Source organism: Trifolium pratense, linkage group LG2 (genome assembly GCF_020283565.1).
Source record: "Trifolium pratense cultivar HEN17-A07 linkage group LG2, ARS_RC_1.1, whole genome shotgun sequence".
Taxonomy (NCBI): Eukaryota; Viridiplantae; Streptophyta; class Magnoliopsida; order Fabales; family Fabaceae; genus Trifolium; species Trifolium pratense.
In genome coordinates, this window is record NC_060060.1 from 18,982,717 (window position 1) to 19,009,892 (window position 27,176).

Below are 27,176 nucleotides of genomic sequence, written 5' to 3' on the forward strand. Positions count from 1 at the left end.
AATATTAATGATAAATAAATTATGAGTTTGATTTTTGTTGGGTATGAATTTTCTTTAATATATTGTGCTTTATTTTGTTTTTGTTTTCAAAATTAATATTAATTAAATTAAAAGCTAGGTAGACATTAAAAAATCCAGCAAATTATATAAATATCCTACTCATAATGCCATATCATTGCATTTAACAGATATTTAATGTTTTGGACTAAATTGACCGACAGAATTAACATTCAAGGAGGTTTCTACAGTTTTCGTTAATTCAGGGACTTATATGACAGCGAGTGCCACTTTCAGGGACGAAAGTTGCTGTTTACTCCAAAAATCTTACGGAAACTTGTAAACAAAAAGTACAAAGGTGTATAGGAGTAGGCACCACGTATTACACAAAGCAGTGATGACCAAAACAGTGAGTTTGGCAGAATGTGAGATCTACTATAAATATAAGAAAATAAGATACCACCAAAAAACCGAGATTGCCCTTCTGCCATTTTTTTTTCCCATTTTTGTTACTACTAAAAATAAGGGCAATATTGGTATTAGATGTCTCAAATTTTTTCATTGCTTCTGGCCCCACCTTCAAGCGCATTTACCTAATTGCCCTTATCTCATATAACATTGGCATTTAACTATGAAAGGAGAAGACATTGGGCTTTAATGGAATTTCACATTTTTGCTTCACATCCTCCAACCAAATTTTGAACTACTCTAATACTCTCCATGTTGTCACTTCCGATACAACATCTCTTCATACAACATCACACTCAATCTCCTTCCATCTCCCTCCAAAACGAAAAAATTGTGAGAACTTGAACTTGAACTTGCTATGGATCAGATTAAGAAGGTAATGTTGTCTTCATATAACTTGAAATTTTACTTTGTTATCAAGATTGATGCTAAAAAGAGTTTGCTTTCCTGTATTTTTTTTATTTTTCTTTTTAGAAATCAAAGCTTGGATCTACTACATTGGAGGTTGAAAAAAAGGTATACAAAATCGACACTTACATGAACATACAGATTCTTCGAATTTTTTTTATTTTTGCACTTTTTGGTTGTGTAAGAACTTCAAGTTGTAGTTTATATGGTTTTTTTTTCACTTTTGGTTGTTTATTTGAAGTATGTAATATGATGATACCATTTTGGTTTTATACATGAAGAATACATGTGGGTATCAACACAAAGTTTATGTTTTTATGGTGTTTTTTCCAGTTATGGTGTTTGTTGTTATAGACATAATCCATAAATGTGTGTATGAACGTAAAGTTTAAGTTTTTCTCTTTTTTGTCCAACTATTCGAAGATGATTTGAAGTATCAATGATGATTCTACAATTTTGTACATATTCATGAACAATACAAGTTTGTATCAAAGGAAGTTTAAGTTTTTATGGTTTTATATGAGATTTTGGGTGAGTATTGTTAACAATCTATGTCTCCATGAACATCAACTTTTAGTTTTGATGGTTTTCCTTTGGACATTTTAGAAATCAAAACTTGGATCAACTACAATGGAGGTTGAAAAAAAGGTGAACATATTAAAAAAGTTGGTTGTGTGTTGTAAATAATTAACGCGCACGTTGTTGAAAATAAAAATAGGTTGTTTTTAATTTTTTAATGTTGTGTTTGATTTTTTTAGAATTTACCGCAAGGATCTGTTTCAATGGAGGTTAACAAAAAGGTATAAATAAAAATTTTGATGTTTGGTTGTAAATTATTAACGCGCACGTAGTTGCAAATAGACATTGTTTGTTCTTAACTCTGTAATGTTGCGTTCGATTTGTTTAGAATTCACCTCAAGGTTCTGTTTCAATGGAGGTTAACAAAAAGGTATGGATATTTTATGCAACAATCATTTACCTTCCATTACTTAAATTATATCAAGAGTAACTTTATGTATCTTCATAATCTTTTAACTGGAAATTTCAGAAGAAACTAACTGCTGAACCTATAGAACATCAAGAGGTACTCATGAAACTTAATAATCATCATACATAATTAAAGTTTGTTCATAATGTATATATTTTTTATGAAGTTTCTTCATAATGTATTTCAGATATCTCAAGAGACCCAAATGGATCGTGACACCAAGGTTAGATTATCTATTTATATTGAAGTTGGTTAAAAAAATGTTGACTATAACCACAACTTGATGAAGTTTCTTGATAACTGAATGCAGATATCTCAGGTGACTGAAATCAACGATGGCATAAAGGTTTTGGCAGAAAACCAAGAGGTACTCATTATATTTGTTTATTACGATTCAGTAAGGTTTGTTCACCATGCATTTATTAGTATATTTTTGATGAAGTTTGTTCATAATGTACCTCAGAAATCTCAAGATACCCAAATGCTTCAAGACAATAAGGTTAGCTTATATATTTATAGTAGACTTTGTATATATCTATTTTGGTTGGAATATGCATCTCTTTGTGGCAATTTTAACTCTAGAGTATGTATATGCAGGAAAAGAAGCCTATTGAGTATGATTATGATGCTGTTAAAGATGTTACCAAGAAGAAAGAAATATGGAGACTAGGGGTGATTTTGGATGACATGTGGATTGTGTCGAAAGGAGAATCTGAAGTGATAATGGAAATGTTGCTCAGGGATATAAAGGTAGCTTCCTTTCCTCATATTATCCATCTTAATGAATAATGGTTATTAGTTTTTTTAGGTATATACCAATTGCCTTTTAATTTGTTATAGGGATATACTATCCAAGCGACTGTGATGACTGATGATATTGAGAAGTGGAAAGAACAACTTGCACAAGGCCAGACGTATTCTATGCGTAATTTTAGGGTTGCAGATAATGATTCACAATATAAGATGACTCCTCACAAATTTCGATTAATATTTGTTGGTGCAACAAGAGTTACTGCAGTTGAAATTCCAGAAATACCAAAAACACATTTTTACTTCAAGGATTTTGAAGAGATCTCTAATGGGACTTTTCGCACTGATCTGTTAGTTGGTAAGACAATTGGTTAACAACATAGTTGAACCTATAGTTTCATATTATAATTGTCTACAAATCTTATATGTATGCTGTTTTCTGACTTAGATGCTATAGGAGTTGTTAACTCTATTGGGAAGATTGTTACTGCAACTACAACAAGGAAAGCTAATGTCGCTTTTACCATCAAAGATCAGCGGTATTGTATTAAACCGTTTCACATACAGTTCAGTTAACCTAACTATGATAATTATTTGTTGTTTTATGTTTGTAGTGATAAGGAACTTGATTGTACTCTGTGGGATTTAGTATCTGACCAATTTATCAATGGTTACAACCAACGATCTAATAATGATCCATGTGTCATCATTATGAGACATGTTCGAGTCAGAGAAGCACAAGGTCTGTGATAAATTGTCTAATGTTATTCTCAATGTCCACAGTATTATAGCTGTGTTTCTCTAACAATTATCACACTGGATAACATTGTAGGATCATACCCCTTGCAATTAACAAATGTGTGGAATGGAACTAAGATTCTATTTGATACATCGATACCTGAAATAGAAAAATTTCGTGCCAGGTTATTTATAGTATTCTGTTGAAACCTCACAAAGTGGTCCCAATTATTGATTTTCAGTTATAATAACTGGTTTTTCATATGCAGCTTGCCCAAGGAAACTGTTTATGCGTCGCAAAACAGGTCTTTTTCAACTTCTACACAATTATACACCCAAAGTTATGCTGGTACTCAATACAATACTGATGAAAACTTCATGAGAAATGCCCAAGTTCTTTCATTGGGAGCTATTAAAAAACTTAAAAAGGTATGCATTAACATTCGAAGTATGTTTAAAGTTTGTTCATTATTGATTTACCTTTTCACTGATTACCCAAAATTACAGGATGCAGTTTGTGTTACTGTAGTGAACACTTCACACATTAGGGTGTCAAATGGAGGTTGGTTTTTTTATGCTTGCAATGATGGTACAAATGACTGCTCCTTAAAATGTGAAGGATCTGAACTCCCCTTTGTATGCCGAAAGTCACACACCACAAATGATCCTAGAGTCAAGTAATAATTTACAATATATTTTATTCCAATACCTTTTAAACTGAATACGATTAATTCATTTAGAGTTTGAACAATGTTACTTAAACTGCAAGGTACAAGTTGGATGTTGAAGTATACGATGGTGACGATACAGCCAAGTTTGTTTTTTGGGACAATACTCTTGATGAGATGGTTGGCCTAACTGCAAAGACTCTACTTGAACAAGAAAAGAAGGTTCATTATATATTTTAGTTTTCATAAGCATCAAATTGTTTTGTTATTAACATTGTCTGATCAATGCAAATACTCTCTTTATATGCAGAATGGTTACGGTGACCAGCAGGAATATCCTCGCCATTTTGATGCTATCATGGAACGGAAATTTGCAGTTAGAGTTAAGTGGCAAATTGGATGGGGTGGGATGGGATCTGTTGTCATGTGTAAGGATAGTCCAGATTTGATTGCCAAAATTGAGGAACAACTTCCTATTGCAGAGGTAAAAAATTTCAAATTATATGATGGATAAGAGATCTTATTACATCAAAATTTTTGTTTCTTGAGATTTAATTTTCGTAAATTTCAACTTTGATAGAGTACATTCAAAGACATTGAAACCATCAATATAATTGAGGAAGAACTTTGTGCAATATCTCAATCACCTACGATTCAGGTTTGTAATTTAGTATACTTATTTGTCATTTTAATAAATTATAGTTCCACTTTTTTCATTAATCAAGAACCGTTAATTAATATTTCATCATATGCATGTAACAGGCTTTTACAAAAGACGATATTGAAAAATTTGCTCACCTAGATGATGGAATTCTATCAACAGTATGCATCCTCATAACCTTGATATTCCACCATTAATAATTTTTACTTATGTTTTAGTCACACATAACTTATGTGTTATATTGGTATGCAACAGCCAAATGTTTCAGCTTCATCAGAGAATGATATCTCTCCTTCTTCTCAAAAGACTCCAGCCAAAAGGACTGCTGCAAAGGAACAACCAGTTGAATCTCTCAATCTTGATTGTCAGGCTTCATCAACAAGATCTGGCAAACTGATTAAAAAAGAGAAAATTTAATCAAATACTATTTCGCCACACTACTTTTTGAAGTTGTAATGTATGACAATTTGTGTGTATGTTTAAATTCACAGGCATATTAGCATGTACAAATTGCTTGATACTTTTTTGTTGCCTATCACCTTCTTGACACCAATTTTGTGGGAAATCAAGTATTAATTTGTCTTCACAAGCCCAAAATTTAGTGAATGGTGTAGCAAGTATTGCTAACAAGATTATAATCCTGTGAAACATTATATATAATGAGATTTATTATGGTCTTTTGTTAACAGATTTTTCTTATTTAGGCTTATGTGTGTATTATAAGAAATCTAAGTTTACATTTATTATCAATGTCTGCATTCAACTTTAGGCAACTCAATATTATCATAACCCCTAAGTTTGTATTTAGGCCTATGTGTGTATTTTTGTTTGGATACTTTTTTCCATTATTGCGCATGTTAACACAAGTTTACTTATACAATTTACTTATATCCCAACCACCTACATTATTACTTATCAATTACCAATTCAGGTGGAATGAGTTTAATGCTTAATATCTGCCTCATTTATTACAACCACACTTTTCATACATTATAAATAGATTATACTTAACCATATTTCAATAACAAGTTGCAAATTGATACAACTATGGAGTTAATACAACACCTGCAGTGTAAAACACCCTTAGGCTTTTTCAAGACTATACTTATCCCAAATCAGGTTTTTTCTTCTTAATCTTTTATATAATTTTTTTGTTTTTCATTTGTTATGATTTTATAGTTGAACTATCTTCATTTATATTGTTATGCAATTCAGTTCTATGGTGAAGTCCCACCAGATTTTGTCCAGCAACATTTCAATGAGCTGCATAAGAGTTGGCACATTTGGGATAAAAATGGTATCCATCACAAGTTAACATTTGGAAAATACAATATCATTCCATACCTTACTGATGGTTGGTATGCATTACTAAATCATCTTGAATGCAAACAAGCAACCGAAATAACTTTTACTTATTATGGAGGTGGAAATTTTTTGTTATCAGTTGGAAGTATTACATTATGTGAAAATTTTCCTTCATTCCATAGTCATTCTACAAATCCAATTGATACTCAATCTTTTGATGTAACCTTATCTAGATGTGATGTTCATAACACTGCCATGGTAATTTTTTATCTATGTTACTTTTACTTTACATATGTAATGTTTATTTAATTTTAAATCTCATGAGTATTTGTTGGTATGTGTGTTTGTGCAGACATTGGAGGGCGATTTCTCAGACTATGTTAGATCAGTTGGTTACAAATCTTTACTATTAGTTAATGACCATCTAGATATCCTTCAAGCATCAATTATGAGTACATATTCTCCTATAGTAGCAACTATAATTGGTCATGGATGGAAAGAGTTTTGCAGATTTCAAAATTACAAGGAGGGTGACACAATTAGGTTCAAATTTGCCTGCAAAATATCACGCAACTTGGTTCATGTTCGTCTAATAACTAAAGATTAACTCATCTTTCAAAATTGGTGTGTTATTATAGACCATCTCTGTTTTTATTTTCATCTGCAGCACCATATTATATGTAAATCTTTCATTGCAATATTGAAAGAAGTGTATAAGCTCTTTAAACATTTCCTTATTTTGATTTTAGTTTAATTATTATGTATTTCAATTTTTAATGAATATTAGTATTTATATTATTATTGTGGTCAGATACTTCTGAAGTATATTTTTGCTTTTCATATTTGATTGTCTTGGTTACTTAAAAAATAAGTCATCCTTACTTTATCATCTACAGAAATATTGAAAAGATGGTTGATGAATAGTATTACATAATAATGTTTGATTTCATTGTAACTAAACCAATTAATTTTTTGGTTACATCATCTGTTTACATTATAACAACAGCAAAAATTGTACTTTTTCTTACATTGTAATTGCTATTAGGTAGATTCTACTGTTTTTGCATCAAAACTTCTTCCATAAAAGAAGGACTTGACTGCATAACTCCTTCCATAAAACAAGGACTTGACTGCATAATTACTTTGCTGCAGCCTACATAACTCTATGACAGCATTAGGGAAGTGTGACTGTACTATCAGTTCAGTTTTATATTATTATCTTTTCCTTGAGCAAGTAATAGTCTACCTTTAGGAACTATAACATTAAATTACTCTATTCATGCTTAGGGAAGGCAAACTTATCATTAGATTATTCAAATTACATGTTGTGGTTTTGCTTATCATACAAAATTAACAGCTGGCTCTCAAATTGAAATTTCAAATTCAAATTTCACACCATTTTCAAAACCACAGATTATAATTTCAAATTTCCCACCAGTCTTCTAAATTTAATCTTATTTGAATTTTACACAATATTTGAAACACAAGACAACATTATATACGAAATGGATATGAAGAAGTTTAAGTCCTTATATTATTAAGTTCTCAATCTTACATACATCTAAATGGCAATATTCACAAGAACTGAACTTCAGATTGTAACAAATTGATCACAATGATTCGTATTCACATCACAGTTAGTTTATAATATCATTCATGTATCTACTCCAATCTCCTAAATCAATCTTCCAGTCAAAAGGTTAGATCATTTAAATTTGTTATTTAAATAGAACAACTGTTATTACAGTATCTATCATTCTATATACTATGCAGTATTTTGATATGTAACCAGTTCATTGTGTCAATGTCATTTTAATACGAAGTCATAATATGTTTTTTGATGTTCATTGTATCTGTTTGTTTGGTGTCAACAAAAATTCCCTACAAATCCTTAATAATGTGTAATTACAAATTCCTGATGTAAAATTCTGTTTTCAATCCAGAGTGTTTTCGTTGCTAAGAAATAATGGAGAATCAAACAATTGCTAAAAAAATTGCATCAAAAATTGCAAGGCACAAGAGAAAATTAATCCTTCAACATAAAAAAAGATTTAGAAATATGAAAAGGAGCGGTTATCAAGGCATATATGTTGGATTTCCCACAAAAGTAGCTATGACTTCTAATTCTATGAGTAACATTCCACTTAATGATATTACTTCATCAGTGGTAAACAGACGGATTCAAAATTTGCAATCCATACCAATTGCATCATCCACACCACCAGATATGGTTTCTACTTCTATGACCAAGACTCCACTTTCTGATATTACTTCATCAGTGGTGAATAGACTGATTCCAAGTTTTCAACCTGCTGATCAATCTGTTAATGAAACACTAATACATAAAAAACCCATTCCATCCAAGAGTTTAATCAATGTTGAAGGATTAAAAGTTAACTTGAGAAGCAAGTTTGATGCAGTCAACAAAGTTCAGAAAATAACTAATGTTCAAAATTCATCTACAATTCCAAATTCTGACCAGAGTTCTGATGAGAATAAAAGAAAACAAACACCCTCTCAAACTGCTCATAATGAGTTTCAACAAGACTCCAATTTATCTTCAAGCAGTGAAGAAGATGCTTATGAAAGTTGCACAGATAGTGACACAGATCAAGATGATGCTGTTGAATGCATTACCTTATTTGCAGCTAATTCTCCACAAGGTTGATTATGTTTAATATTTGTTTTTAATCATATTGCATTTATAATCATTGGCTTATAATACATTGATCCTTTATAGGTTATTCGGACATTGGTGATCCTCTACATGAATGTCAATCATGCGGAGCTCAAATGTGGTATCAAGAGAGACGCGCAAAATCCAGACATGCCGTTGAACCAACTTTCCAAATTTGTTGTGGTAATGGAAAAGTTCAATTGCCATTCCTAAAAGATCCTCCTCAATGTCTGCAAAAACTATTGTTTGACAATATTTCCAAACAAAGTAAAAGCTTTCAGCAAAATATAAGGATGTACAATTCAATGTTTTCTTTCACCTCACCTGGAATGAAGTTTGATAAAAAAACCAACAAGAATGGTAAAGGGCCACCAGTTTTGAGATTACATGGACAACCCTGTCATCGAATGGGAAGCATGTTGCCAAAGGATGGAGAATTTCCAAAGTATGCACAACTTTATATCTATGACACCGACAATGAAATAGCCAATAGGATAAATAGTTGTGGGTAAGTATATACATATAGATTTGTCTTATGCGTTTATTTGAGTATGTGATATTACTTATCTTTAGTGTCTTATTCAATATTGCCAATTTTAGATAGTGAATAATCAATATATTTTATCATAATTTGTTCAACATATTGTACAGGGGTAACAAAGCTATTGATCCTGAAATTGTGACCAGCTTGGCTTTAATGCTTGATCAACACAATGTCCATGCTAAAGTTTTTCGAATGGCAAGAGATAAATTAAAGCAAGGAAATGTTCATGAATTGAAACTGAGACTAATTCATGATAGGAAAACTGATGGAAGGATATATAATCATCCCACTGTTTCTGAAGTAGCAGCTCTTATTGTTGGTGATGTTGATGCTGGAGATACAAGAGATCTAATAATAGAACAACGTAGTGGAAAACTTGAAAGAATCAATGAATTCCATTCAGCATACCTTGGATATCAATATCCTCTACTATTTCCATATGGAGAGGATGGATATAGACGTGGAACACTACATAAAGAAAGGCCCGATGTCATAATTACAAGGAGAAATCGACTCACAATCATGGATTGGCTATCTTTTCGAATCCAAATGAGAAAAGCAGAGGCTCAAACTCTAATTTCTTCCAGAAGACTTTTCCAACAATTTTTAGTTGATGGTTTCACAATGATGGAGGCTGAAAGGTTATCATTCATTAGAAACAATCAATCTACCTTAAGAGTAAGTAAATATCAAAAACTTCATGCTGCTGAAGGAACAGATAGCAAAACTGGTAAAAGAGTTGTATTGCCTTCAACTTTTGTTGGTAGCAAAAGATACATGGACCAGTTATATTTTGATGGTATGGCCATATCTGCAGCAGTTGGTTTCCCTGATTTGTTCATAACCTTTACATGCAATCCAAATTGGCCGGAAATTATTAGATTACTTGACAGCAAACATTTAAAACCTCATGATCGTCCAGATATCATAGCTAGAGTTTTTAAAATCAAATTTAATGAGTTGCTCAAAGATCTTACCAAGAATCATGTCCTCGGAAGAGTAATGGCATGTAAGTTTTATAATTACACCTTCTGATCAGATATTATTTTGACCACTTTATTTTACACATGCCATGTCATAAATATTTAATGTTGTGTTTGTTTGAACAGATTTGTACACTATTGAATTTCAAAAAAGAGGTTTGCCACATGCTCACATTTTACTATTCCTTCACCCATCAAGCAAGTTTCCAACTCCTGATGATATTAACACCATTATCTCAGCTGAAATTCCAGATCAGTCAACACAACAGGAATTGTATCAATTGGTCAAACATCATATGATTCATGGCCCTTGCGGTATAACACATACCTCTTCACCTTGCATGCAACAAACTGGCAAATGTTCAAAGTATTATCCCAAAAAATTTGTTGAAAAAACTATTGTTGATCAAGATGGTTATCCGATTTATAGAAGAAGATCACATGGTCATACTATAACAAAAAGTGGAGTAACAATGGACAATAGAAATGTTGTCCCTTACAATGCTTTTTTGTTGTTGAAATATCAAGCACACATCAATATGGAATGGTGTAACCAATGTACATCAATCAAATATCTCTTCAAATACATACACAAAGGATATGATAGGATAACAGCATCTGTTTCTCCCTCCATTAAGCGAAAAAGTTCTAAAAATGAAGAAATTGATGAAGTCAAAGAATACATTGATTGTAGATATGTATCTCCATGTGAAGCATGTTGGAGAATTTTTTCTTTTCCTATCCATGGTAGGAAACCTGCAGTTGAAAGATTATTCTATCACTTAGAAGGACAAAATTCTGTTTATTTTCAAGATTATGAAAATCTTGATGATGTTCTTCTTAAACCAAGCGTCACCGAATCAATGTTTACTGCATGGTTAGAGGCAAACAATACATTCCCAGAGGCAAGAACTCTTACATATGGTCAATTTGTCTCTAAGTTTGTTTATGTCAAGAAGTCTAGAAAGTGGAAGCTAAGAAAAAGAGGATACACAATTGGAAGATTAATTTGGGTTCCTCCAAGTACTGGTGAACTCTACTATTTTAGAATGATGTTGGCAGTTGTAAAGGGACCAACATGTTATGATGATATCAAGAAAATTGGAAATACTCAATACTTTACCTACAGAGATGCTTGCTTTGCCATGGGATTTCTTGAAGATGATAGACAGTACATCCAAGCTATAAAGGAAGCTAAAGATTGGGGTTCCGGCCATTTTTTGAGAAAGCTTTTTGTCATTATACTACTTGCAAAAACGATGAATCGTCCTAGACATGTATGGGATGAAACTAAAGTTTGGTTATCAGATGGTATTCTCCATCGACAACGGATCATTGCGAACAACAGAGGTACGTTATCAACATTATTTTTTTTTAAATGGATTGTTATCTTTATAGTATATGGAAACTCATTTACTTTCTTCCGTACAAAACGCAGAACTGCAATTAACCGAAGCACAGCTTGAAAATTTGACTCTAATTGAGATTGAAAAATACTTAGAAGCCAACAGAAAAAGTTTGACAGATTTTCCATGTCTTCCATTTCCAAATGACTATGTCACAGCAGAATTGGGAAATAGACTCATTTATGATGAGCTCAATTATGATGTTCATCAACAAAGAGAGGAATTTCTACAATTGTATCAGTCACTTACAGGTACATTGTCTGCAATTCAATTTATGTTTAAATCATTTAATTTATCTAAATACAAATATAAGATGTATTTCATTATTAGAGATCATTTCCATCATTTTTTTACAAATTTTACAAAGCTTAAATAAATATCCCAAATTATATCAATATCATGATAGATGAACAAAGAGGCATATACCAAACAATTATGAAGGCAGTCAGAAAACAACAAGGAGGTGTATTTTTCTTACATGGTTATGGAGGAACAGGTAAAACATATATGTGGAGAACACTTGCTTCGTCCCTCAGATCAAAATCACAAATTGTTTTGACCGTTGCCAGCAGTGGAATAGCATCACTGTTATTACCTGGAGGAAGAACCGCACATTCAAAGTTTAAGATTCCGGTTCCAACTTTAGATAATGCTACATGCAATATAGAACACAATGATGATCGGGCAGGACTTCTGAAACAAACCAAACTCATCATATGGGATGAAGCTCCAATGGCGCATAGGTATACTTTTGAAGCACTTGAAAGAACACTGCGAGATGTTATGAGTTCCTTTTCAAACAGTAAAACAATTTTCGGTGGAAAGGTTATAGTTTTTGGAGGTGACTTTAGACAAATACTTCCAGTGGTACCAAGAGGTTATCGTTCAGATATTGTACATGCCACCATCAACTCCTCAAAGATATGGGACCACTGCAAAGTCTTGACTTTAACTCAAAATATGAGATTGAAAAAAAACGGAAACGATCAAGAAATAGCCAATTTTTCTAAGTGGCTATTAAAAATAGGAGAAGGCAGACTATCAGAGCCAAATGATGGGTATGCTGATGTAGATATTCCAAAGGAACTGCTAATTCTTGATTATGATGATCCCATTCCTGCTATAGTTCAAAGTACTTATCCAAACTTGGTCGATCAATACAAATGTCCAAATTATTTGCAAGCAAGAGCAATTCTAGCTTCCACAATTGAAGTTGTCGAACAGATCAACACATATGTTTTGAGCTTGATACCAGGTAATACCATTTATATTGCATACCATTATATTTCGTATCAATATTATTAACATTCATATTATAATCTGTTCCAAATACAGGTGATGCTCAAGATTTTTACAGCTGTGACTCAATCGATCGTGCTGATGTTAATGATTGTGAGATATTTGAGACGCTGACACCTGAATTTCTAAATTCTCTTAAAACATCTGGATTACCAAATCACAAAATCAGTCTGAAAATTGGAACACCGATAATGCTCATGAGAAATCTTGATCAATCGGAAGGCTTATGTAATGGTACTAGAATGATAGTAACAAGACTTGCAAATCATGTCATTGAGGCAAAAATTATAAGTGGAAGACATCTTGGAAACACAATGTATATTCCACGAATCAAAATGTCACCATCACAATCACCATGGCCATTTAAGCTAAACAGAATACAATTTCCAATTATAGTCTCATATGCAATGACCATAAATAAATCACAAGGTCAGTCATTGGATTATGTTGGACTATACTTGCCAAAGGATGTCTTCAGTCATGGTCAATTGTATGTGGCAATGTCAAGAGTTACCACCAAAAATGGTTTGAAGATATTGATATATGATAAAGAAAAAAAAGCAGATAACATTTTTCCAACTTCAACTACTAATGTTGTTTTCAAAGAGGTTTTTGAAAACCTTTAGCAGGTAACGTATACATAGATTATTCCAATTTCAACATATTTCATGTTAACATTTTGAGGTTAATCTCACAGTACTAGGTTATTTGTTCAGGTCAAGGTGCTTAAAATGAAACCAAAGCATAACTCAAGTACAATGGAAGTTCAGTTCAGATGTTTTGATAACTTACCTGACAATGAAGAATTCCAATTTCCTGAATATTAAAGCAATATATGTTGCTATATCAAGTAGCAATTGAGTCATAACTCCAACTTCATTTGACAATACTCAAAGTTGGGCAATGTTTTTGATTGTTGTTCTAACCGCTACATCAATTGACTATGTTTATGTTATATTTATTTGCTTAATATTTAAATTATTTATGCACTGTTTCTTATTTAATTAGTTTGGCTAAATGATTGTTTTCCAACTTATATTTTTATCTAATATTTGAAAATATATATTCAGTACATACTTAAACTGGATCCATCTTAACTAATTCAAAATTACATTCATTCTTAAACTTAGATAAAACTTACACCATCTTACTTTAATACATTAAAACAACACTATCTTACAAATATGTTACTTAATCACATTTCCTCTATATGGAATACATGTATGTTATGTGGATTATCTCCATACATAAGAAGATACACAATATCCCCGATCTTCAAAACTTTGCCTCTTATAAACTCATGCCAACCATTTCCTACATATATCTCATCGATATTAGTATCCCCAAAATAAATATCACAAGGATATCTATCGCCGTTCAAATGATCAATCAAGGTAATTTTGGCTTGAGTTCTATCATTAAATATGAATGAGTTTTCTTTAGGAATTTCCTGCAAATAAACAAGTTGAATTACAATACTTTTATTATTAAAAATTATTAACAAAATATTACTTTAAATAATAATGTTACCAAAACATTGTTGTTCTCTCCGACCGTGTAACCCCAATAATGACAATCATTGTAATCAGCAACATAAACTCCAGGATATTTCCCGGAAGATTCATCTCCATTTATTACTTCTCCATCGCCTATTTCTTCATTACTTTCAATGTTACCAACATTGTCACCTTCCATTTCATCAACTATATTCTCTTCACCAACCAACCACTTGGTCACTTCACATTTATATAGTTAAATGTGATTACAAATTTATAATGAAATTTGATCTACTGCTACACCTTATTGTACATTACTACTTTCTTCAACAAGCTAGCATCACCTCATGTAACAGGCTTTATGACAAAGTTATTAGTACAAGCCAAAGTATCCAATGTGTATCCACTTTATCAAACTACAACTAATCAATTATAACTTTATCTTAACTTTTATAACAAATTATTTTTCAAAAATACGGATAAAATGGACTGAATTTCCAATAGAAAAAAAATGATTTTTCAAATAAACGGAGAAGATCAACTTTATCATTCTCACCTAAAAATTTAAAATACACCAATTTTAATATTTTTTTCATTGTTTTACAATTTTTTTTTTATAATTTTTAAATAAAACCTAATATATTGATTATCTATATTTCACATTCATTATTATTACTTGGTACACACCCATGAGTACAACTAGACCATCTAAATAATTTCATGTATCACATCATAATTACAGTGCATTTAAATAAAATTTATTAAATTAACTTTTCCTCAACAACTCAACTCAATCACACTATAAATATATCCCCAAAGATAGAAATACAATGAATGATAATATCATATTGATAACAATTTTAAGTTAATCAAGTCATGTTTCATACTAACAAAAGAGAAGTCATATCTAATTTTGTAACCATTCATGCACCTAATCAGGTTTATTTCATTCTCAATATTACTTATATATTTGCGATTTCATAATATTTTGGTTTTTACATCTAACTATATTTAATTTTCTTATTAGAGTGCTGCTGAAATTGATCCATGGTTTGCAGCTGAATTTTTTCATGAATTGGAAGATACATGGTATATCAAACTATCAGATGAAGTTGTTCATACTATGACCTTCAATAAATCAATTTTACATCCTAAACTAACAAATGGTTGGACTGCATTAAGAGTTACATATAAATTCGTTGGCTATAGAAGAATATTCTTTAGCTATTTCGGAGATAATTGTTTCAAAATAAAAATTGATATCTCTCAAGTAGGTTCAAATGTTTATCCTCCATTCCATAGTTTAAGCACTGCTCCAAGAATATATTCATCATTTTGTGTTTTTCTTCACAAAAATCAGGCTATCAATAAACCATTGGTAAATTAATTTTTCAAAATATTTCTAACTATTGTTCTAATACAATATATTATTTCTAACTATTTATAATTTTTTTCCATTGATACAGGCGATTCCTAATGATTTTGCCAACTACATACTCAAAGCAAAGAAGAAATATATTTACTTGTGCGGTCCACTAAACATCAAAATTCCATGTAGATTACAAATAAGCCCCGACACCGAACCAAGCCTGATGATTGGACGTGGCTGGGAAAGCTATTGCGCTGCCAATAATATAATGAATGGAGATGTTCTTACATTTCATTGTCCTTATAATATGATTACTAATTGTATTATCGTTCGTAAATTGCAATAATCTCAATACATTCTACCTTATTAAATCTCTTGAGATTGAGGGAGTAAAGTACAAATAAAGGTAAACATATGTAGCCAAAACATTCACGTGAAGGACATGTAGCCTAAGATTCTCTAAATAGAGTAGTCATTATGAATTACCCATCTCATTTTTTGCAATCAATTTTCAAGTACACATGACTTTCAATCAATCTTACTTTTAGAGAATGCACCTTCTGATTTATGACCTACCTTTACCACATTTTCTTCACAACATGATAATCTAGCAGTTCCAATAATTTAAAATCTAATGTATTTAATTCAAAATATATCTTCAATCAATCAAATTAATCATTTTTTTTAACACTCTGGTCATTTATCTTTTTTTTTGTAACAATATGGTCCTTTATCTTTTTTTTGTAACACTTTACTCTTTATTTTTTGTTATTTGTAACGCTTTAGTCCCTTTTTTTGTAACAGTGCGGTCCTTTATCTTTTTTTATCACTAACACTTTAGTCGTTTAATTTTTATAAATAAATAAAATAAGGACCTTCAGTATACTTTTACCTACATAATTTTTAAAATCATGCAGTACTTAAAAAAAGAATTTTTTTATTGCAAGTTAATAAAGATCATGCGGTCCTTTTTTTACCTCATCCACAAGTTTTCATCATCATGATTTCTACTTTTTAAAGTTGAAGAATCTACCTTTTGATCTTTTCATAAAGGCTTTGAAAGAAACCTACATGTCTCACGTGGGGTGTACTTCATTTTGCAAAGAAACAATATTTTAGTTCCAATTATTGTAGAACTATGCCTTCTATTTTGCATCTATATGTATAAATACATGTGTGTGGCTGTGTCTATTACATATATTTAACACTTATAATTATTAACAATATGAGTATTGCTGAAATGCTACAATCAAAACCAATTACAACTTGCAGAGTTGTAAGACTTTCTAATCTGGTAATATTTTTTACTTTTTTAATTAATTCTTTTTTTTTTTACTTTGTTATGGTAGTCTTTTTTACTAATTAAAACATTTCATTTGTGTTTCACAGGGTTACGGAGAAATAGATCCAACTTTCATTGTCGAATATTATAATAAGTTAGACAATATGTGGTTCGTATTCAATTTAGACAATGGTTGGACCGTACTTAAGTACAATAAAAGCTATGATAATCCTATAATCTTTAATGGCTGGAAAGAATTAATAGAACTTCATGGATTGCCGAATAACATTGAACTTGAACTAGATTATTATGGTGGAAGCTGTTTTGGAATCAAATCTTTTAAGGAACCTATTGTTGAAACTGATATTTTGCCATTTCACAGTCGTAGTATAATACCACATGAAACTGTGTTTTTTGACATTCTATTGACTACTGAAAGTGTGAAGAACAAAAATTTGGTATTGTCAATTAAATTAAATTTCTTATTGTTTTTATATTTCGTATCAATTTACTTTTATATATTTATTTCATATTTAATAAGTTTAATTACAATATATATTAACTCTTTTCCTTATTGTTTTTAAGATTTTACCTATGGACTTTGCAAGTTTCTTGATGGATAAAAATTTCAAATTTATTACCATATGCGGCAATTATCCCCACAAAGAACATATGAGGGTTGTTCATTCTACCAATCCCGTCACAACAAAATTGGGAAATACCTGGAAAGACCTATGTCAAGAAATTCCTTTCAAAGCTGATGATACAATTCGTTTTAAGTTTGCGATTAACGATCCACACGATCGATGCCACATGTGGAAGCTACCAGAAATTACCAATGCATGATCTTTGTTATTTGCTATGTTCTATTGGTTCTCTTTATCAATTAGAAGCACTACTTATTTGCCAAATTTTCGTTGAATTTGGCAATCAAATAATTTGTGTATTTTTTTTCTTCTTTACTTTCTTTTATTATGATGTTTTGTATTATCATTTTTAATTAATGGAATTATTATCTATGAAGTCTTTTACGTTAAATTTGTATTTTTCTATGATATATTACCTTCGTAAGTAACACATATTGTTTCTATGGTTTATATTTCCTTATTTGTTCAAAATTTTAATTAAATTTTTATCTTTTTCTTTTAATATTTCTCCTATATTATCAATCTTAAGAATTTAAACAGTATCAATATATTCCATTGAGCCTATAAATTACTCTAATATAAATTAGGAGAAATATAATAATTTTACGTTAAATTAAACTCAAAAACAGCCTATGAATTAAGCTTACGTTATATTTTGGCGCCAAATAATATGATAATTATATTCGATTAAATATCAAATTATTACTAAATAAATCAAAAAGTATTACATGTAGTACAAAGACAGATTCTTTAATAAAATACTCATTATTTTTTATCTATAAATACATTCATTTAACAAAGCTTGACTTACTTTTGTTCATTCATAATCAATGGCATCAAAATGGCCTCCAATAATTCATGGAAGTCCTCTGGCAATGTTTGAAGCAGTCCATCTTCCTAATGAGGTTTGAAAAAATATTTTTCTTTCTTTTTGTATATTGCATACTATAAAACTTAATATTAGTCACTTACTTGCAGACTTTCGGAGAATTAGATCCTTTTTTTATTAGAAAATATTCTAAGCAATTGGGTGCTCAATGGAAATTGTATGATGGAGATGGAATTCCTCACCAAGTAGAGTTCAATATGTCAATTACCAAACCACTAATAACATATGGTTGGCCAAGAATTAGAAATTATTATAAATGGAATGGAAATCAAAGCCTTACATTTCACTACTATGGTCAAGATACTTTTCTTATGATCGTTTGTGAGTTTGAACAAAATGAGTGCCCATCTTCTTTTCCTCAATATCATAGTTTGAGTACAAATCTTGATGATTATCGTTCTTTCCTACTTGTGATAAAAGAATCTCATCTGAATTCTTCTAAATTGGTTAGTTCATAAATTATATTCTTTTAAGTATTATATCATTTAATAGTCATGATTTGTCAGTACATATATACTAACAAATCAATTTTGTCAATCTTTAGGTTCTACCTCATGATTTTGGATACCACCTATCATTATCAGATTATAGAGAATTCATCCTATGCGGTCCTCATCATGAAAATGTCACGTGCAAATTCACAAAAAATGATGAAAATGGTGTTGAGTTTACCTTTACAAAAGGATGGAAAAAATGGTGTAAACTCAATAACATTGTTGAAGGAAATATATTAGATTTTAATTGTAATGCATTTATGTATACAAATATTATTATCGTCAATAATATGTAATTTATTATGGCATATATCTTTATTCAGTATTTCTAAAATGTTATGAATATATTTATGAAAAATATTTGGTTTTTTTAAATACTATTATTGTTGAGTTTATTAATTTTCTAAAATGTAATGCATTATATGTTTAATTAAAATTTAACTAATATATATCATTGGTATAAAATTATTTTATAAAAAATAGGATAAAATGGCGGTACATCATATGTAGTAATTAAAAAATATGTGTCTGACAATTATATATACTACATAAATTTTTAGAATGACCTTATATTTGACATCTTTATTATGTAATGAAAATATGATTCCCATATTCGTGGGAGTAATAAAAATTTTAGGAACTACATCTCCGTGTAGGGGTGCTCAAATCCAAATCAATCCAAACAAAAACCGAAAATTGATCCCAAACCGAACCAAATCACATACATATATTTTAATATTAATTTATCTTTTTATTAGTATATATATATATATATATATATATATATATATATATATATATATATATATATATATATATATATATATATATATATATATTGCATTAACCTCTCTTTTTTTATTTTAAATTTTTTTAATACTATATGATTGTTTAATTTATTCTTTTTTTTTTAAATTTTTATAATTTTCAAATATAATTGGTAATTGTCATTCCAAAATATTAATCTTGAATATATTATATGTTATATTTTGTTGTCAAACTTGATATTTATTTTGTCAAAAATGTCAAACTATTACTTTTTAGCGATTTTTGTAATATTTATATTTATTAAAAAAAATTACAATTTATAATTTGGATATCCAAAAACCGATCCAAATTACACCACCTAATATTGGATCGGATTTTTCTTATTTGTCATCCAAAACCGAACCAAACCGCAAATGAATTTATTTTTTTATCGGATGAGTTTTTACCTCAAAACCGATCCAAACCGAATCGCTAACAGCCATATCTCCGTGTCTTTTCAAGAAGGATTTACTTTAAATGCACCGACGGTGTAAAATTATTTTACACCGTCCATAAATACCAATAATGTTTTCCACCGCATAACTCCACTTCAGCCAAGTTTCTTGATACCAACTAATAATCCGTCCCAAAATATAAACAAAATGAGATAAACAAAAGTAAATATATCTGGTATAAATTTAAAAGAAAATACATCAAGTGTTATTGACAAATTTTTGCTTATATTTTGAGACGGAGAGAGTATTATTCAACATTTAATATTTATATGACCAAATAAACATTCCAAGAATTGTGGTCCTAATTAATTGAAAACGACATATATATCCGTGTATTGAGTATTATACCACATGAACAGTCACAAAATCTTTCTAAAGAGTTCTTTATTGCTTATACCAAATCACAAACCGTTGTCTTTTCCCAACAAAAGGAATACTTTCCATATTCTTCTTTAACTTTATGAGATAAAAGCCAAAAAGCACTTTCCTTTTCAACATTTAACTATCATAACGCAAGAACCTTCTCCCCAGCCATTAGATCCGTCAAAACCTTATTGCCTATCAAACCAAAACCGTTCAGATTCAAATGGCATCTTCTTCAAAATGGTAATCAATTTGTACTTTCTCAAGTTTGAATCCTTTGTTCCTTTTATGTATTTGATCATGCATGCTTAATAACGTTTTTAAATCATCATGTTTTCCAGTTTATTATTTAAATTGATAACCTACTAAATTCATACAAATTAAGACTTCCATTGGTCATTGTTCTTGAGTTTTACGAAAATCGTAGCATATATGTCATATATAAGTTGAAATATTAAACATCTGATTCTTTTGTAAGATAAATTGTTCAATTTGAATATATCTGAATATTTTACTAATAGGTGTTTATTTGAATTGTTTTTCCATCACCAAATTTACTGCTTTATAGACTGACTTTTAATCTTTTTTTTTTTTTTGTAATTTTTGCTATTTTTTAGCACTACACCAAGAAATCCAAATGAAAGAATAAGCACTTTCGAAAGTGTTATTTATCCGGCGGAGGTACGCCAGTCGTTAATTACTTATATTATCTATTGTAGATACTATTATTTTCGTATATTTTTATATGTTATACAACAAATTTACCCCCCACATTATTAGGAATGATTCTGTCACTGATGATTATCAGACATTAATTTTTATGTTATATGAATCAATTTGTTTGTCAAGTTTTAAAATATATAATGTTTTTCAATATTAGGGACCAATTGACATTCCAATTAGTTTCTTCAATGATTGGAAATACGAATTGAACAAACAAAAGGAAAAGGAAGGGACAATTAGCAGTAATTCTGAATCAGTTAAGATTTATCTTAGTTTGAATGAAGATATTTGCTTCATGTTCTATGGCCAAGTTGTGGCTAAGAAGTTTGGTTTTCAGCACCCTACCAGAGTGCTTTTCGATTATAAAATCCATCGTAATGAATTCGCAATGACATACATTGAGACGATGGAGATTCCTGATAGGCCGACAACATTTGAAACAATTATCAGTCCTTTTCAGGTAAACCATGCCATTATATTCACTTTGATTTCAGTAACACATTCACATTATGCAGATTGTCTAATCATGGATTTTAACTTTAATTTCAGTCAAAAATCTTAATTCCAACTGAGTTTCATGAACTTTGGAAAAGAGAGATTCATCGACTAAAGTATGGTAGGATTGTAGCAGGTCATCATTGGGCACATGTAACATTTGAAAAGGATGATACCAATTTCTATATGAATGGCAACAATGTTTCCGAAGTTTTTGGACTTGAAAAACCAATAAAGGTTCTTCTTGACTACAAAATTAAAAACAATGATTTTCATATGGCCTTTATAAGTGTGGTTGAGGATGCAGCACCTCAAGTCATGGTAATGCTTTTCATTGATCTTGCATTTCAAATTATCAATATTTCAGATAAAAAATAATGGTCTGGTACGAATATATATTTTTTCAGGAAGAAGCGGAGGAAGAGGATAATGGAGAAGATCATGTTCAAGAAGAAGGTGAACAGGTCACAGTTACATGGTATACAACAGTGACAAAGGCTTTGGCTAATCTTTCAAAGAAACAAGTGATGGTAATATTTCATACCATTGAAATTCTTTAATACTTCATTCGATTTACATTTCAAATGTGATGCCATTGAGACATTTTACCTGTTTGCACAATAAATAATAATATGTTTATATACCCTGAGATATATAGTTTGATTGCGAACTATTCTATTTGTTTTTTGGATTCATACGATTTAGGCTTATCGTGCCTTCATTATTGCTTATTTTTTAACCTATGAAAAATATGGAATTTAATCATATAGATTTAAGTTCAAAGTCAGTAAATGTGATAATTTTTGTATTATTATTGCAGCATTTTCCAAATCCAATTTCCAGAGGTGTCCTTGCCAATGTGAACAAGATTCAGCTAATATCGGATGACACACTTTTTGAAGCTGAGTGCCAAATTTATACTTCAGAAAGATCGCTGAAAACTGGCAAATATGAGAAGCACATTGGTAAAGGATGGTATGATTACGTTCGCCTTCACAGACCAAGGGCTGGAGATACTTTGAGGTTTGTCTTTTTTCCAGAAACAGATGAGCTTAATGTGAGGATTATACGTCGGAATATGCATCAGAACTAGGACCGATAATCTTTGTTGCTCTGTGACTTTATTCCAAAAGCCTATTTATTATCATATGATATCTTTTGTGTTGATCATGTTGAATCTGAACTTCTAATTATTTACCTAATGTATATGTGTACTAAGACTTAGTCAGAACAAATGTCATCTACTATAATATGTGTAAGCTGAATGTTGAACTTCATATCCTTTGCTTTGTAATATTACAACTATTATATTTTGCCGGAGTTTTATTTAAAGTTATTTTAGTCTGAATTACAGTAGATCATATGTAATGGATTATCAAGCTGAAATCTTGACAATATTCCCATCTATAATTTATGATAATTTTGTTTTGCAATTGACAGAAATATCATATTTCTCAAAAACCATATCAATATTCCCAAATTGTTAATTGGGGTATTGCGTAGATAATCCTACCCATTTAAATCATCCAGAAGTTAATTCCTGATATAGATACTGGTATTACTGATATAGATTAATATGATTATAGCTATATTAAGCATGTAAAATCTGATAATCATGTAGTTACAAAATTTTTCATAAGATAATGGAATATTTTTTGCAGATAAAAATTTAAAATTACCTGATCTACATCAACAAAACTTTGAATGATTCACATGAAATTTGTTTGGAAACATCTGGAATTTTGTTTGCCTTCAAATGGAAACTGTTTGCTAAATCACCTTAGTCAAACCTAGCCGTATTGTTATGTTGAAACGAAAGAAATTGGATGTGGGTTTAGAAGGTTGGATATAGAGTTTGTCATGGGCCAACTTTGTCTTTGGCCCAAATTTATGGCTCAAATTGATGAAGCCTTTTATTGTATTATAATATATTATTTGTGTGACAATCAAATTGGATCAAAAAAATTCCCTCCAATTATTCAATCAACTCCTAAAAAATTGTTTTACCCCGTACATCTACCCATTTATGTTTGAATCATCTACCCAATTATGTTTGATTTTTGTTTCTTCAAACAAAATCTTATGTTTGTTTTTTATTATTTTTTTCCTTTATGCGATTTTATCTATTAAACACCATAATTTTGGTTGTAGATATTCAGAGAGTTACTTTTTTCCGTATCTAAATATGTACAAAAGCTAGGAATTTAAAATTAATTTCTATAACTTATATGAAGTTAAATTTCAATATATCAACCGCGCATATAAGGGTCCTCGCGATTCGATTTAGATCGATTTTTAAGTAAAATCTCATCCGATCCAAAATGAAATTTATTTGCAATTTAGTTCGGTTTTCAATAACAAATAAAGAAATCCGATCCAATCCAACATTATGCAATTTAATTTGGATCGGTTTTTGGATATTCACATTATAAATTGTGATTTTTTTTAATAAATATAAATATTAAGCTTGCAAATGAATAGTAATTTTTAGGAGATATCCACATTATAAATTGGAATTTTTTTAACAAATAATAGTTTTAAATTTTTGAGAAAATAAATATTAAGCTTGATGTAATATATAATATAATGAAAATTTAAATTTTAAAATGACAATAAGCAATTATATTCGAAATGAATCCGAAATCCAATCAGATCCAGTGGTTTTCACAATAGAATATCCAAACATATCCAAAAAACTTTGATTTTTTGCAGTTTTCAGTTATTTTGGATCAATTTTCAGTTATTATTTAGATTTGTTTCGATTTTAGCACCCCTAACCACATATACTTTGATTGGCCAATAAATATAAATTAGTACGAATTAACCTCAAATGAGAAACTTCCATTTATTTACCATGATGAACATTCATTCTGTATGATTATTTGAGAAAATGGACAAACTTATAAACGCAAAATATATGCGCTTATATCCATAATTTCATTTCAATTAACAAAAATGATAGTTCGTTTGAACTATTTTTAACTACCTTCAATATTAATTAAAATGAATTTGAAAGTTCATAACTCAATTCATAACTAAATTGAATTTTTTTACAGATACATTCAACATCATAACTGAAAAGCTATTTTATCCTTTTTGCGAATTCAATAGCATTATCCGATGATTACTTATACAATAAATAGCCAAACACCACGTCAAAGGCAACGTCCTCATTATTACAAATATATAATAACTATCGATATTGGTTTAAGGAAATCACATATTTTCTAATGTTATTTGTATTTTTTATTTTTATGTTTTTTTATGTTTTAATAAACAATTCATCTAATTTTTTCAACTTTGAGCTTGACATATTTATTTGATATAACTAAACACCCACTTTAAACTTTGTATACATGTACTCATATTATTTAATTTAAATATACTAACATTAAAAAAAACCAGGAAACAGTTTCATTGATTAACAATCATAAACTACAATCAACATCAACAACGAAAATAAAGGATAAACATCAACCCTACACATAATTACCACAAAGTCAAACCAAATTACACTTAGATAACCTACATTTTACTCTGCAGCCAACACCTTCAATCATTAAAATCTTCTTAACCTAAAATAGCAAACATTAATACCAAATTAACTTAAATACCATAATCAAAAGCCTACATCAAATCATATTTGCAAGCTCCCTTTTTTCAACAACAAGCAGCATCCAACATAATCAACTTTCTCACCTCAAATTTTAAAAACACGCACAACATTATTACCACAGTTAACAAGCGAAAAATTAAAGCATAGTTGATCACCAGCACGAAACCCATTTTTGCGACAAAAACCAAACCAACCGGGACCTAAGGCTGTCATCCAAAAAGGATTGTCTTGCTTTGCAAATTGCATTTCAGTCTTTGTTCCATTGTCACAACAAGCAGTTATCACATTCAAGTTTGAGTTTCTGACATAAATCTCAAAAGCATTCCATATGCTCTGTTTTATAATTAAAAACATCATCAGTAAATATTCAAAACAACTATCATCATATCAATGTTTGAAACTCATGAAAATTACATCTATTATAGAATACTCACCAGGTACGGATTGCTCATATTATCACGCGTAAGTTCAACTTGAAACCTCACAGAATTACCACGACTAACAGATCGACTGTGATAATCTGGAATTTGATCTTCACTTTCAAATCTTCTTGAAGCCATAATACCAAAAAGTCCTTGACCATGATAGGCGAATTCGATCACTTCATTCTGATGTAAATCAAACACATCCCTCATATCTTTCCATCCATCTGTAACAAGAGGATGGACTTCATCTTTGTTGTATGTAACAACATGATGTTCAAATCGATAATCCATTATTTTCCACTGTGAAGGAAGTTCATCTCCAAATTGACGAATGAAATTTGGATCGACCTCTCCAAATTTCTATTTCAATTTTCAACAATAAATGCATATTTATCAACAAGATTGTGTTCGAAAAATTATCAATAGATCAATTTAAAACATAATTTCAGTTTTAACATATATGAAAAGATTATGTTCAAAATTTATGAACAAATGAAATCACAAGTTCATGAAAAAAAACCCAAAAATTCGTATTACCTGCTTTGCAAAGAAGATGGTTGTAAAGCTTCCAAGAGGTTTGACATCGATGTAATCACAATAGTATGTCTCCATTAAATTTTGCAAGAACACAAGCCCAATGGAAACTATTTGGTGAGCAAAGCCTGTGAACCGAACTATGTTAGTCTCAACTCAATAGTATTTTAAGCTTTTACATCAAAAAGAATCAATTAAAATACAAATATAATATTAGATTACATTATCCAAAATCTTATCCTACCCAACTACCAATATTTGTTATATCAAACTCAAAATAATTGATATTTTCTCCTTCCCAATTTTATTGACACAGTTGATAATTGTTGATTGTAAATACATATTAATTTTAGCAATTTTTAAAACTAATAGATAAAAAAAAATATTACTATCAAACATGTTTAGTTCGTGTATCATATACATATTAATATAAGAATGTAACTTTTATACACCGACTATATTAAATCTTAATACATTCTATAAATATACCAACTATATTTTTAGTATTCTTATTATTATCAAGTTATACAAATTTGGACTCACCGTTATTAATCAACACGCCATTTCAAATTATACAAAAATTTCAGCCTAGACGGATATAATATTTGGTTTAATAACTTTTAAAATATAAAAGAACCGTCTTTTATTCTGTACTATAATATAGGAATGTAATTGAAATTGACTAACTA

The 27,176-nt window shown here is 29.9% G+C and overlaps 3 protein-coding genes across 6 annotated transcripts; 2 read left to right on the forward strand and 1 right to left on the reverse strand.

Moving 5' to 3' along the window:
* The first annotated feature begins 437 nt into the window (after positions 1-437).
* Positions 438-5,336, forward strand: LOC123903842. Of its 4 annotated transcripts, none has more exons than XM_045953494.1 (21): positions 438-841; positions 940-981; positions 1,480-1,521; positions 1,632-1,673; positions 1,781-1,822; positions 1,922-1,957; positions 2,049-2,084; positions 2,172-2,228; positions 2,304-2,360; positions 2,459-2,611; positions 2,702-2,969; positions 3,060-3,150; positions 3,226-3,353; positions 3,444-3,534; positions 3,619-3,778; positions 3,857-4,026; positions 4,119-4,239; positions 4,328-4,501; positions 4,598-4,675; positions 4,780-4,839; positions 4,934-5,335. In XM_045953494.1, exons 1-21 carry the CDS (start codon positions 824-826, stop codon positions 5,093-5,095), a joined length of 2,028 nt encoding a protein of 675 aa, XP_045809450.1. In that variant the 5' UTR covers positions 438-823; the 3' UTR covers positions 5,096-5,335. The 4 variants fall into 4 exon arrangements, with proteins under 4 accessions (XP_045809450.1, XP_045809451.1, XP_045809454.1 ...); XM_045953495.1 differs by having other exon boundaries at positions 2,325-2,360; XM_045953498.1 differs by lacking the exon at positions 1,781-1,822 and having other exon boundaries at positions 4,934-5,336.
* A 2,706-nt stretch (positions 5,337-8,042) lies between these two features.
* On the forward strand, positions 8,043-13,518 carry LOC123904322. Its single transcript, XM_045953999.1, has 7 exons — positions 8,043-8,646; positions 8,724-9,168; positions 9,312-10,213; positions 10,314-11,537; positions 11,626-11,844; positions 12,000-12,848; positions 12,929-13,518. The coding sequence occupies exons 1-7, from the start codon at positions 8,043-8,045 to the stop codon at positions 13,516-13,518; spliced, it is 4,833 nt and encodes a 1,610-aa protein (XP_045809955.1).
* An 11,785-nt stretch (positions 13,519-25,303) lies between these two features.
* On the reverse strand, positions 25,304-26,647 carry LOC123903843. The gene is made up of 3 exons (XM_045953499.1): positions 26,491-26,647; positions 25,963-26,313; positions 25,304-25,861 (listed from the first exon to the last, which is right to left on the reverse strand). The coding sequence occupies exons 1-3, from the start codon at positions 26,563-26,565 to the stop codon at positions 25,613-25,615; spliced, it is 675 nt and encodes a 224-aa protein (XP_045809455.1). The 5' UTR covers positions 26,566-26,647; the 3' UTR covers positions 25,304-25,612.
* Between the last annotated feature and the right edge of the window lie 529 nt (positions 26,648-27,176).